Consider the following 14,313-nt stretch of genomic DNA (forward strand, 5'->3'; position numbering starts at 1 on the left):
CCAAAAGTTCTAGATCTCCGCAGGAACTCGCTTCCACCAATCATAAATTAATCTGCTAAAATTAACAATGCATTCAGTTCATGGTAAAACTTCCCGCTATTCGTAACAACGCATAGACTCATAGAACCCCCTCTCGCTTTCTTTTCATACCACCTTCACGAATACTCAGGATGAAATTTCATGATAGTCACCTAATTAACTACCTACGTACCTATTAGGTACCTAGCTAAGTGATTCGTCTCTTCGTAATTTCCTCTACTCCGTATTTGACCGTGTAACCTGAGTATGTAGGTAGGTAGGTACCTATTATGAGGAGTACTTCACTCGAGCTTAGGACTTGTACCGAAGCACGAAGGGTACTGACTCAACTATATCCCAATCTTCCTCTTTAGAAGCATCGCCAAATACCCGGACTGCGCTTGTGACGAATTTATAAGTACCTTCCGGGACAACAGTATTATCGTCTAGGACACCATAGAAATAACTGTTCCCCCCGTTTCGCGGAACAAGTGTGATAGGGAACCCTGACAAAGAGCCAATTATCTTATATCCTTTCCAGTCAGTTGTCGGCAAACCAGTGTCCGTTAACGCGACGACATCGGCGCGGAGCTGAGGTGCACCTAGTGTCGGCGCGATTCTTAGTTTCGGATACACGACACCGCTTGAACTCGAATTTCTACCTGGACGGTTCAGCGTGAATGTAGTATTGGCTGGGACAGGAATATTGAAGTGCCCGTCTGTATTGGTCAGGTAGACTCCACCGTCGTAGCCAGCCTGGATTACGGGTGTGTTGTATAGACTGCCAAGCACGCCCAAGTATGGCAATACGAGTGATTCCCCCTTCGTGCTGTTGAGGGTTATATAACCGCTATAAATGGGCAGTAAGGTTGAATTTAGATTTTTCGGGGGCGTAAGCGTGAGCGTTACCTTGGAGCTTCCGCCGGCCGGTACGGTTATTTGGTCGGAGACGAAGTCCAATTCAGCCCAGCTATCTGCCGTTGGGTTCGGAAAGTATGTTGTTTTGAGGACGGGACCGCCGGAATTGGCGAAGGTGTACATTGTCAAAGCTTTAGTATGGCCGAGAGCATAAGTCACATCCTCTTGAGCAGTGTTCTGGATCGTGAAGCTTCGCTCGCTAACGAAGTGGTCGCTGTCATTGAAGGAGATGCTGCTCTCGCTGAGGATTGTGGACGTGTGCGCTGCATCCCATGCCTGAGCAATTCCTGCACCTTGCTGTGCCACTGGCGCGAGAATATCGCTGTGGGCATTTTCTCCGTCAAACCAGACTCTCGGCTTCGCTGTAGCAGAAACCAAGCTGCGAAGAAATTGGGGATCACGAGTCCCGCGGACTTCTGAGATGAGAGCGAAGATAGCCGCTAGTAATGGCGTTGCCATTGAGGTACCCGAGAGGACGGCATAGCCACCTAAAGCTAATGGATATGTCGATAGGATATCACCCCCAGGGGTAGCAATTTGAGGTTTAACATTTATTTCTTGGGTAGGACCCCAACTGCTCGACCGACTTACGTAGCCCCCAATAACTGGGTTATCCAAGTTATGGACGAGTTGGCCCGCGGATGTCCAGTCATTGATATTCACGGTGATAGTATCCCCCTTACTTAATGACGATATGAACTTGCTGCCCTGATCAGATGATATTGTGCCAACAGCTTTAATTGATCCGTTGGAGATATAAATGTCCGCGATGCTTCTGTAATATCATTATAAGTAACTTAAAGGTCGAGGAAGCAATACTTTAGGCGATGTGGAATTTGACGTACCCATTAGATCGGCTGTACCATAGTAGGTATTGACCTCCTTTAGCAGCAACATTTCCGGCTTGAACTTCTTGAGTACAGGTAGAACTAGAATTAGGCATACGAAGAAGGGTGACCCTGCTAGAAAGGTCTGGCGTGCTATCAGGGAGCGCGTCGCAGGCATCCGCTTCCGAGGTCGTATCGTTACTCGCAGACCAGAGCGGCAGGGTGACGTTCACTTGATAGGTAGGATTGCCATATCTAATACCGAAGCGTTCCGTCCTAGTCCCGTTTCCCAGGCTGAATGAAGCCGCCTTGAGAAACGTTGGCAAGACTATGTTTTCGATGGAACCGACTGCAGTCACATTCACACCCGATGCGGGGGTGGACGGATACCACAGACCCAAGTCGCCCGAGTTTCCGGGCGCTACTACAACCGGGACACCAGCGGCGGCAATCCTCGAGGCTACGATAGCCCAAGGGTCCGAAGCCCAGCCAGAATCATCGCCTGCAGAGCAAGATATGATGTCACTCCCATCTTCGAAGGCGGCATTGAACCCAGCTATCAATATTTCATTGGTAGTGTCCCCGCCACAACCGCTCGCCTTGTACATGCCCAATTTCACTCCAGGTGCGGCACCAGTGAAATTGTACTCGTTTATCTGAGCCGCAATAATCCCAGCGACGTGGGTGCCGTGCCCAACACAATTATCATACGGATCGGGATCTGGTATCGGAACAGGTGATGTATCGTTATCTCCGTTAAAGTCATACCCATACTCAACCAAGCATCCTTTCCCGAAGCAACCGCCGAGAGCTGGATGTTTGTAGTCGACACCCGTATCAACGAGGCCGATCCGTAGACCCTTGCCTGTGAAGCCTTCCGCATGCAGCTTGTCGACCTGGGTCATGATATGCGGGGTGAAGCCAGTCCCGGTGCTGTCATCTTGGCGCTTGACGTGCTTGAGAAGTTCAGAGACATTGTTCCCGACAAGCTTCGCGTCAGGTTTCGGGAAAGAGATCTTTCGCACAGGCCAGATCGTCTTCACTCGCGGCGTCGCAGCGATCTTATTGGAAGTGACCTCTGGGTCTGTAGTAGTGTTCCCTTTAAGATGAAAAGACGCGCCCTTAAAGAGCTGGAACTTTAAGTCCATGCGATGTTCGACTTCGATGCCATCAGCGTTAAGGTCCTGATAGAACGCATTGGGATCCTCATCACTATGGAATTCAACGATGTATGCTCCTGGGACTATCGACTTGTCCGTTCCCGAATCTTCCGCGTCGGCCCCAAGGACGACGCTTGTGGTATACGCTAGAGCCCCGAGGAGCGTAATTAATCGAGACTGGACTTTCATCGTGTCTAGGAAGTAAAGAGGAAGATAGCTCCCTTGTCGAAGACGAAGCGGCGTGAAAACTTAGAAGCTAGCATCATGAGGCGAGTTACCAACATGCCCTATTTAACCTATGTAATCGCCAATCTTGACCCACTGCCCAAAAGGCGATATATAGGTAGGTAGGTATCTAGAATTCCGCCAGTCACCCTTGAACTTGCTCATTTCTAGTGTTCGCGATGTTGACATGGGCTTTCGCTAGATGTGCCCATTCTGTCAAACAGCTAGGGTATTGATCTCCACAAATTAATGGTTATTCTCTTCCTACGTTGGAATTTCTCGTATGTAACCGTTGCCAAGGCTTTGTCACGAGAAGCTTGTGGATATAACCTAGATATACTAGGCTCGTTATGAATTATGCAACCACAGCGTAACGACTTCCCGTATGCCATTTCTGCCCGATGTCACATACATACCTACCTGGTACCTAGGTATTGTAACTCGTTTTATTATTTTGACGGGGAATTGAGAAAAAAAACGAACTTAACGCAATTTTTCATAAACCCAGTCTCGTAAATGTTGGTTTGGCATTGATAGTACCTAACTAATACGGATCATAGGTCGAAAGTTCGTCGCATGGATTAGCCCGTATGTTCTCTAGACTGGAAGACGCCATAGTCGTAGATGACGGTCTCATACCTACCTACCTATCTAGGCATGCCCTTATTAGTGAATCAAATGATTTGCTCGTATCGAAAACTAACTAGACTGCGACGAAATTAAATGCGTTTTATAGGGAAATGCATCACTTAGAAGATATGGGGTTGTTAAAAAGAATGGCCGTGGAGAATAGGTACCTCCTAGTATGGAGGGATTTTTAAACCCTATAAATAGTACCTAGGTAGTATCGCAGTCAGGACCGTATGATCGAATCAACGTTATTTTGACTCCTCAGATCCGTACCTACCTATGTAAGGTAATTATCTCAACCCGAAATATATTATTACCTTATCAAGATACCTAGGTACCTAAGTACTTATAAAATTGCTTAGCATTGAATTTAAAGGTACTAGTGATCATGAAGCCTTGGTTCAACGTTGTTCTTTATTGTGATTACTCGGGGATATTGGCTTTATTTGTACCTACCTATTAATAGGTACTGTACATACATGCATGTAATGCCTCGAGAGATCGGTAGGTACATACCTAGGCAGTTTTAGAAGAAACCCCCATTAGAAGAAGCTGTGTTATGTTCGATATTACCTACCTACTTACCTAGGTAGGTAGGTACATACTTAGGAACGAGGCTTACTGGAGGTCGGTGGAGAGGTCCGTTAATATTTGAACTACTAATGTGGTTATAACATACCTACAAAATACTTTCCTGGCTGCGATAATAACATCCATAATGGGTGACGGCCTTACACCGAAGACTTAAAGATGTTACATGGTGTCAGTAATATTCACCTGGAATTATACCAAGTAGAGTACTAGGTACTGCGCTACCTACACGGATTGAAGACTTTTTTCAATGTTAGAAAACCATATCAACCATTACTCACTTACTTCCAAATGCGGCAGCACCCAGGAGACCGAAAGCATTTGATTGGCTATTTACTTACTTGGAGGTACATACTTACCTACATACGTACCTAGCCTTATAAGCGGGCTAAGAACAACAACTACTCCACTGTACTTCAAATCGACTTATGAGCTCATCATGCTCATCATGGAGGAGTGAGTAGGTACATACCTACTTCATAAACGAGACCTAATTAGGCGTGCGCGATTGTTAATTCTCCTATTCATTGCCTTGGATGGACTTGAGGTGATGCGCTAATATTGATTGTGAGGTTCAAGGTTAGAACTCGAAAATATCCTTGGCTAGTATGCTTCCACAAAGCTGTTCGTTTCTAGAGCGTCAGACAGAAAACTTACTCGATATTTTTTTAATACTTACACACACATACACATAACTATATGAAGGAACCACTAATAAATCTTGTCATGGTAAAGAAACGATGAAATGAATCAACTTGGAATGATCGTTCTGGCACGCAAAAAATAACGCGCAATCTCAGCTAGTTATAGTGGGGGTTTAGGGTGGGGTACTAATGACAACAATATTGACAGTATTGTATTGTATTGTACAATACAGTACACAAGGTACCTAGGTACCTAATTAACATGATGGATCCATCTTCTGCTTTATCTATTCCCTAGATCAATCCTCATTCTAATAAGAATCCAGCGCCAGTCTAACCTCAACTTCGCCGTCGACGTTAACGTCGATATCGAAGTAAGTGGTAGGTTGGTTCTCGTCAAACTCATCTCCGTCTTTGAGGTACTGGCTAATGAGAGAATCCTCAACACCCCGCTCCACAGCTCGTGCAATGCTACGTGCGCCAGTCTTCTTATCGTACCCATCATCCGCAAGCTTAGAACACACGACTGCGTCTTTCTTAATGCGGATGTTAATATTTCCGACATATATATCGTCTTCTTTATTCGTGGATAGATGCACACGTCGGGCTACTTCCCTTTCCAAATCCATTAATACTCTATGGACGATTACAGCTGACTCATGTGGAGAAAAAATAAGGAATGGAAGGATTTCAGTAATGCGACCGGCTAACGGTGCACCAAAGTGTCCGATAAACTCTGTGCGCAGTTGACGGAGGAGCTTCTCTACAAGCCTATCCTGAGCCTGATCATCTTCTGATTGAAAGATAACATCCTTGTTTGCGTCGCAGAAGGAGTGGATGCTGTCATCCAATTTATTCGTAGCAAGTATCCAAATAGTCTTGGAGCAGTCAACAATTTTACCATTTCGACGGTCTTCGTACCGGCCTGTCTAAGCTCGTTAATATAAGAAAATCTAAGGTATGGCCCCTTGGTCTACTGACCGTCTTGGAAAGGTAATAATAAAGTGTTGTGTATATCATCACTTGTCTTTTCGAATTCGTCCATGAATACAATGGCCCGTTCCCCCGCATTGAGGACCAGAAAGTTATTCAATGGTGAACCATCCTCGTGTCCCGAGTATGGGGGACGTGGTCCGAACAATTCATTGTCATGCTTGAAAATGGTACAGTCCACCACGTGTAAGTTCGATGAAATGAGATCTCCGAATCTTCGAGCGAGTTCCGTTTTCCCATGGCCGCTAGGACCTGCAAAAACCAATATAAACGGCTTCCGCTTTTGCCGAGCGAGATTGCTTACGCGGGTTAGCGACAGGAAGTGTGTTCATAATATCTCAAACCTACACGAGCAGTTTTCTCTGTAGCCACCGGGCGGCAATCGACTGGGCAACGATCATCTGGCGGAGACCCATAACTTCTTCAGCGCTCTGTCGAAACAACACCTCTTTCTCACGACCGGAATATGGTTTAGTCTTGCTGGATCTGTCGAGGTCGTACCTCTGCGATAAGTTAAGAGCTCCGGCAAGGCAGGCGCGCACCTCAGCCGTGCACCACCGCTTGTTCTGGTCTTCGATATCATGAAGTTCCGCTCGAGATGGCCCATCTTCCGGTAGAACTCGACAATAGGGGTCATAGAAAGATTGAGGGATGACCCGACAATCCGCGCCGAATCTGAGGAGCGTAGCGAGGGTCCTCCAGGCTTCGTACATGGTTTGGCCTCCATTAATAATGGAAAAGGCGATCAAGGGGAAGTTATTGGGCCCCCAAGTCACGTTAGGATCTCCTCCGTGTTTGATCCATTGGCGAATGATGCCGATATCATTGGTGGCGACGACGTAAAACATCGCCGGATACCCATCAATATCGGCATTCAGGATCGCATCGAGGATATCTTTGTCGTATAAACCTAAATAATCTCGGACTCTGTGCGCGTCGAATTGACCGGCCTGGATTGCTCCAAGAAACTTGCGAAGCTCGAACACAGATGGGTCGTGAGGAGACATGATAAAGCCCTCAGACACTGAGAGGGTCGGCAGCTTGGGCATCCAAGAGGCACCCTTGAGTGTCTTGTTGCGCTGGTCTTCCAAATCCAATTCGCCAACCAGTGCGCTGATCTCAGATTCGCTTTTGTCGTCATTTTGCTGACTTTGAGTATCATCATCGTCAGACGGAGGGTCTGGAGGAAGAATTGCCTGGTTACTAATTAGTGAGTGCTAATTTTCTTTTCAAAAAGTCAAAAAGTTTGAACCTCAATTCCTTTGTACATCCGAATTGCTTCCTCAACATTGTTTCCGCAGAGCTACATGGATATGTTATCAGCACGCTTTACCTATCAGGGTTGATTATTTCAACTAACATATAAGCAGTTCGATGCAGTATCCCGAGAACACCCTGGGAATTTCGCTGTAATCTGATTTATATGGTCGTTAGATTGAGAAGACATAGCGGTTGGGCGTATTGCGTAAGTGTAGGTAGGTAATAAAGAAAACACACGTTCATTCAACCCGACACTGAGTGGAAAACTTGAAATTAACTTGGCTACTAGATACCCTAGGTAGGTGTCAAATGCTGCTGTTATCGTGTCATTTTAAACTACTTGAGCATTACGGCTCGGTCTATCGTTTGGAATGACGTATCAAGGTGTTTTCATCATTCTGGCGGCTTCTTGCAGATATCGGCGGTTGCTAAATGCGTGCTTTATAGAATACCCAATGATAAATTCGAAACTCAAGAAAAGACAGGGAATAATTCCATGCATAGACCCGTTACGAGATTATTCTGTTTTAGGCAACGATTGTAGAAAAGTATAAGGTGAATTTTTTCGGTTTCTATGCTTGTCTTCGTTTGTATTATCTTGTTCCGTTTGTAGGAACCTCGTCCGGGCTGATACACATAACAAAAAATACAGCTTCAGCCAAACTGAGACCATTTATGATATGTACCTACTTGTACTTAGGTACCTACCTAGATTAGAAGAATCGGTTTCCCTATCTCGGTGGTCATATACCTATGGGGTCCTTGTGTGCGTGTTCTTAGTCTGAGATTCACCTTGACGATATTCTAGGTACCTTGGACTAAACCTAAGAAGTGATGGCAGACAGGTATGCGATATCTCATGATCTGGGAAAATCCTAACAGGCTTGTCTGTTTGGGAATATCGTGCTTTTAGGGCATGATTGAAAATTCCAACTATTCCTTAGGTACCTACCTACCTATGAAATATTATTAACTTGGTCATTTTTAGCGATGCACCCAAAATGCCACTGGCGGCATCCAGCAACATGGCGATGAACATGTCGACTACATCAACTCCAGCGCCGAAGCCCAGCGATGCTCCAACAAATTCTGTACCAAGCCGAGATTCTCAGGCGACCACTAAAGAGAAGTCCCATTCCACTCGATCCGTATATTCTCAACATACGGAAACTATTTCGAGCAACCACGCTTCGAAAGCTGTACGAGGTGACAAAACCCATACAAGAGAGAAAGCGTTCAATCTTCAGCGGATTCAACTGGCGGAGCAACTCAGCAACGAGCGTAAGCTTTCTGTTGATTTGGAAGCTCGTATTGCTAGTTTACGGGATGAGTTGGCTAGACTCACGTATAGCAAAGATGCTTACGAAGCTGAATGCGCAACACTCCATCGTCAGATTAACGAGACACTTGAAACTCGGGCTGTCGTAGAAAGTCAGCGAAACGGCGATATGTCGAAGAGAATTAGTTTTCTAGAGTCTAAGCTTGACGAAGCGACCGAGAACCTGGAGGAGTCCATACTCAATTGCGACCTTCTCCAAAGTAGTCACGCTGAGGCTGTGAAAATAAGCGACAAACGGAGCGACAAGATCAAGCAGCTGGAACACGAGCTAGGGATAAGTCATATCGCAGTCCAAGATCTCAATAGCAAATACGGTAAACTGCAGGAATTGTTCGAGCATGATGTGAAGCACAAAATTTCTGGTCTAGAGGAGGCTCAGGAATTACGCGCCCGCGAGTTTCAACAACGCCTTACCATCAAAGAATTGGAGACTAACGATCTCAAGCAAGAGATAAATCGCCTCCAGACTGCCTTCGAAAATGCTATCACCGAAAAGAACGCGGCGCAATTGGCACTTGTCTCTGAGACCAAGCGTCATGAACTGAAGATCTTACAAGAACAGAAGAAACTAGATGATGCGGTGGAGTCATGGGACGAGTATCTAGCGGAATCCGAAAAGTTACGACGAAATCTCGAGGAGCTGGAGAAGTCAACTAAGCCCTTCAACCAGATAATAATTATCTGCGTCGACGTCAGTGGCAGCACCGCCGGAGTCATCCACGAGATCATGCATGCTTACAGAGATGTTCTACATATGATTAAATCCATCAACAACGGTGCCAAAGTTGCGGTTGTGATCCATGGAAATTCAATCCAGCATAAACCTTCACCCATCCAAGAAATATCCAATGCAACATTTCGAATCGTGGACTCTGTATCTCTCCCAGGACGCGGAGCTACTGAGAACTATGCATTTTGCCTTGAACAAGCTTACGAAATTTTGAGAACCAAGGTCGATAGCCAAAATTTTATAATACTCATTGGGGACGGAAATGCGTCGTGCCAAAATGCTTCTGCCCTTCGCGACATTTGCGAGAAACTAAAATCCGCAACGATTCAGGCGCATTCGGTTATTGTTTCTGATGGTTCTATATTCCCCAACTCCATCTCTTCTCACTCAATGCGTGGTATTTCGGAGGCCGTTGGTGGTGAGGTACAGTACAAAGACACATACTTGTCGGCTTTTGAAAAGCTGCTTCTTCGCGAACGCGAGCGGCATTTCGAGGGCCTGTAATTACCTATATCGGTCATTATTGTTACCAAAGTAGTGTTAGTGTTATTCTTTCAGAAGGTGCTGGGTTCGAAGATAGTAGCATTCATTTGATGTACAGTAGGTAGGTAGTTTATGCGACCATAGTATAGAAGATAGCACTAGTATTATGGATAGTACCTACCATGTCTAGCACATAGCGGCCAACCAACAACCTTAGAACCTTGGAACCTCTGAAGTACCTAAACGTGGGGAACGTAGGAAGGCCTAGCAAGTACCTGAGACGAGGACCTGGCACGCTACGTCTACAAAACCTAGCAGAACTTAGGTACTTGTACAACCTAGAATGCGACGTTAATTCCCCCGCATTAGCCCAACGTACCTACCAACCAACATTCTAGCATCGATTTGGCTGATCTATTCCTTCTTACCTAAACTAGACCAACATGCAAATGATGGCATCAAATTTGTGTCGGCATAATCAACTCGAAAAAACTCTCGATTAAAGATAACGATACAATCGCGGCGGCGTACGTTAGCGGTGAGTTATCTCTTGGGTCGTCTGTCTGCTTGGAATTACGCTGCGTGCTTATTTGTCATCTCGGCATCTCTCCTGGCAAGGGATAGAATGGCGAGGGCGGCGGTGCTGGTTTATTGGGATCCGGATTCAACAGATCCATAGCTTCTTGGTATGGTTTGTAGCCCGGATCCCCCGACTGGAGCCCCTTCAGCATTGTGTACGTTGCACGAACAACACTTTCTAGAGCGCCAACGATCCAACCATGGTGAGAAGATGCCGCCTCGCCAACTAGGTAAAGCTGACCAAACGCATTCGGCTTGATGATCTCTTCCCACATGCTGGAGAATTGTCCAGGTCCAAAGTAGGCGAAGGCTCCAGACACTGCATGTAAAGTCAATATGATTAGGCCACTTGATCAAACTGCAGATTGTCCGGAACAAGTTTCTAATCTTGCTTCTAGAAAGAAAGAAAAAGGCCAGGAAATGAATTGAGAAGTTGCTCACTGTTTTCGTCATGATACCAGTCCCATGCGTGATGTGTCACATAATCTCTCTGGAGCTCGAAGAGCAGCGTATCATACGGCTTGGCGTCGTTTGCATGAAGAAGCGCAAGGCTATGCAATACGACTGATTTCAGCTGCTCCTCGTCTTCTGGCGTCCTACGCGAGATCAGAGAGCCCAATTTCTGTGCATCTTGGCCCCAGGTGTAAGAACATAGCAGGACGGAAGGCCTCTCTGGATCCCATGCGTCACCCTCTGCCATCTTGATATTGTATGATGGATAGACGCATACTCTTAGCGGTAAATCTGTCAATGTTGAATGGCTCAACCTGCCACCAGGCTCTGCTGAACTTGATAGTCACTTTGCATGAAGCACCGTACCCAAGCGTTCTTATTGCTTGCTTGGTGCCCCAGAGAAGACCGGCATCTTTGATATTCATCTGCTGGAGTGCACCTAGCGTGGTGGAGTTAAAAACGGCAAAGTAATCTTCGGCTCTTGTCTCCGTCTTCATTGCATCGGGGTCGGTCTTCTTGATCGTAAGCGTCATCGGTACGTGTTCTTTCGTACTCGCGCGTTTGGATATATTAGCATTGATGGCGATAACCCGGCTGTGGAGCTGCACAGGTCGCTCTATTTGACTTTCCATCAAATGAGCGACCGTTTGAGTCCCGCCGTCAATACACCAGAGGGCTTCATCATTGTCGACATCGAAATCCAACTCCTCGAGCACACACTCGCTCAGAGACTGGTTATACCAACCAGTACCACTTTGCCAATCAGCAACGTCGTATATCTCGATAGACTTTTTTCAACTCACTATATTGCTGTCTCGAGCCATTCAATCGTGAAGTTGTAGCCCGGACCTTGAGGCAACAAAGGTCCATTGTCAATGCTACGACCCGATGTCTTAGCGCATAACCAATACACGGGATTCTCGTTATATTCAACTCACGAAGCAAGGAACTGTCGGACGCTCATATTATCTGCCTTCATAAGAAACTTCCAGAATTTTTCCTCTTTTTGAAAGTCATCCGGAGGGGCAGCTCGACGCTCGTCAAGCTTTCTGTGGGTCATCTCTATGAATTCTTTCAGCGCATTGCTGACAAGTGTAGCGGTGTCTACCTTGAGAAGTCTAAAATTCATGTGTTAGCAGAGTCAGAGACCTAGAACATGAAAGAGGCGATCATTTACTCCATCGGTATCTTTCCTTCGTTAGGTAGTCCACTGTTGATTTTGTATGGATCACTCACGCCCTCTGTTTCCTAGATGCGCCCGATTTGGTGAACATCGTTAAAGTATGAAGGACAGACACCATTGCCGTCTCCTAGGTAGCAGGGGATCAGACCACCCCCCGAGTCTATCCTTACATGCAGCTTCAATCAAGTCATAATCGATGTTCAGGCCCTTAACCGTCGAATTGAGCCAGTCAAAGAGCATCGCGGTAAATAGTCCGGCCACGCCAGCGCCGATGATGCCAATCTTAATATTACCCTGCTCAGGGGCTACAAGACCAAGGCCGGTCAAACTTTTCGTCTCTCGGAGAAACTGGTTAACGGACGTATGGTGAGTCGGAATATGAAAAGAACCCGGAATTGTGGAACGATCCGATTCAAGGACTGACCGAATGCGTACCTTGACATTATCGAGGTCTTCTGCAAGTGTACGTCTCGCAACGTATCGAGCCCATTCGCACTTGTAGCCATTGCCCCTAGCGAGAGCCGGGGCAGCATGAGATGCTGTAGCCATAATTCAAGAAGATAAATAGCAAGAAGGTAAGTTGTGGTTGCTGTTATGGCCAACGCTATCTGTTGAGCCTCGCATGAGTTGTGATGAGTAGCAGCTCCTCAAGCGCGACTCTACGACAGAAAGTTATAATCATGGATGGGGGGGGGGTTTAGTTTCTAACACAGTTTTCAAATGTTCATGATCTTGTGCTGGGAACGCCGCGAGATCTGGATTCTCATGCCGGGGTGCCACATCCGTCATATCAACCGATAGCAAAAGCTGCCAAGAATTAGGGCTGAGCTGAATTGTTTCACGAAAAACGCATTTACTTGCCCATATTGCTTGCTGTGCTATCTCAAAAGAACCATCGCCGGTTCTAACACACATATCGTGGCGCGATGCAAGCGTCTAGTGCCGTGCAGTCAATAGTCTGTGGAACTGCGAACTTGTACGTGGCCACTTTTCTTTTTCGTTGAATGACGAACTGCACCTGGGGGGTTGAGACCGGTCAAGGCCCCGGCCAGATCGTCGTTGAAATGTTGTCTCATATTAACTAGTTCCCCGTCCGAGATGGCGACACTGCCTAACCCGGAACAACCGATGACTACAAATCATAGAGATTATGAGGCACAATCCTAACGCCGTTGACACAGGGATCTGCACGTAATTCTATGTTGGTGGAATGTTAACGATAGACGGGTACTGATTGCCACTATCTTTTGTCTGATGATTCGATTACTGAATGATATTAGGTAGGTACCTAGGTAGTTAGGTATGTGAATTATGTCCTTCAAATATAAAGATGATTAACAGGACCGAGCGATCCGTTTAATCTCTTACTATAATGCTAAGCTTCTAACTTATCATGTGTATTATAGTAGATCCAAATATACTTACCGAGGTAGCTTCAGCCATACTAACCTACCTACCTAGGTAGGCAACCTTGGAAGTTGATACCTAAGTAGTGTTTAATCACTTGAGGTATCTCGTAAACGGATGTAGTAGTAAGCGCATTTCGTCTCTTCATAAGATGGCGAAATGCCCCCTTGAGATCGTACACTGAGAAAAACCTTTGTGACCACTTAGATAACGGTAACTCAACCTTTACTACTGCATACCTAGGTACTAGGTAGGTAAATTCACTTACACTACACATAGTCTCCTACCATTCCCCGCCCCGAATACTGTCGTGGAAATTCACTACCCCTATTCCGTTTTGTTGGGGCGGTCCCAGTATCATTCTTACCATCTACCTCCCCAGGTACCTACCTCTCATTTGAGCTTTGCCCGGAGGAGGCTGAGAACTAATGATGATCTATACCTAGGTAGGTCAGAGCGATGGGTAAAGAGGAGATGCTGGAGATATTTCTACATATGTTACTCTGACGTGTACAGTGGTAAGTAGAGATAAAGATGTCATATGGAAACAAAATTGATTGCGAAGCTTGAAGCGACGTCCGTCTGTCGAGAAGCACGCACGTATGCGGCGATGTGAAGCCACCATATGCGGGTTATATGCTATTACGACGCAAGTGAGAAGCGAGGAATCCGACTTACTCCACCCATTATGACAAACTCACATTCAAAGATATACCTATGGATTATCTCATTGATATTCCCGATGGGGAGGAATATCGGATGGTCTTCTGATCGAGCCATAGGGTTAGGGTTAGGGTTAGGGTTAGGGTTAGGGTTAGGGTTAGGGTTAGGGTTAGGGTTAGGGTTAGGGTTAGGGTTAGGGTTAGGGTTAGG

At 46.1% G+C, this 14,313-nt stretch overlaps 4 protein-coding genes across 4 annotated transcripts; 1 reads left to right on the forward strand and 3 right to left on the reverse strand.

The window, feature by feature from the left end:
• Positions 1 to 33: 33 nt before the first annotated feature.
• On the reverse strand, positions 34 to 2,439 carry GGS22DRAFT_176535 (subtilisin-like protein). Its single transcript, XM_047963420.1, has 2 exons — positions 1,782 to 2,439; positions 34 to 1,711 (listed from the first exon to the last, which is right to left on the reverse strand). The coding sequence occupies exons 1-2, from the start codon at positions 2,369 to 2,371 to the stop codon at positions 331 to 333; spliced, it is 1,971 nt and encodes a 656-aa protein (XP_047813746.1). The 5' UTR covers positions 2,372 to 2,439; the 3' UTR covers positions 34 to 330.
• A 2,885-nt stretch (positions 2,440 to 5,324) lies between these two features.
• Positions 5,325 to 7,453, reverse strand: GGS22DRAFT_182747 (P-loop containing nucleoside triphosphate hydrolase protein; the record flags this gene model as incomplete). Its single annotated transcript, XM_047964003.1, has 4 exons — positions 5,325 to 5,938; positions 5,995 to 6,305; positions 6,355 to 7,202; positions 7,367 to 7,453. The coding sequence occupies 4 exons, from the start codon at positions 7,451 to 7,453 to the stop codon at positions 5,325 to 5,327; spliced, it is 1,860 nt and encodes a 619-aa protein (XP_047813747.1).
• Positions 7,454 to 8,100: 647 nt separating this feature from the next.
• Positions 8,101 to 9,839, forward strand: GGS22DRAFT_198500 (uncharacterized protein; the record flags this gene model as incomplete). Its single annotated transcript, XM_047966146.1, has 2 exons — positions 8,101 to 8,111; positions 8,255 to 9,839. 2 exons carry the CDS (start codon positions 8,101 to 8,103, stop codon positions 9,837 to 9,839), a joined length of 1,596 nt encoding a protein of 531 aa, XP_047813748.1.
• Positions 9,840 to 10,411: 572 nt separating this feature from the next.
• On the reverse strand, positions 10,412 to 12,608 carry GGS22DRAFT_198502 (uncharacterized protein; the record flags this gene model as incomplete). Its single annotated transcript, XM_047966147.1, has 6 exons — positions 12,204 to 12,608; positions 11,789 to 11,954; positions 11,654 to 11,728; positions 11,128 to 11,603; positions 10,839 to 11,069; positions 10,412 to 10,716 (listed from the first exon to the last, which is right to left on the reverse strand). Exons 1-6 carry the CDS (start codon positions 12,580 to 12,582, stop codon positions 10,412 to 10,414), a joined length of 1,632 nt encoding a protein of 543 aa, XP_047813749.1. The 5' UTR covers positions 12,583 to 12,608.
• Between the last annotated feature and the right edge of the window lie 1,705 nt (positions 12,609 to 14,313).

Source organism: Annulohypoxylon maeteangense (genome assembly GCF_022496945.1).
Source record: "Annulohypoxylon maeteangense strain CBS 123835 unplaced genomic scaffold GGS22scaffold_36, whole genome shotgun sequence".
NCBI classification, from domain to species: Eukaryota; Fungi; Ascomycota; class Sordariomycetes; order Xylariales; family Hypoxylaceae; genus Annulohypoxylon; species Annulohypoxylon maeteangense.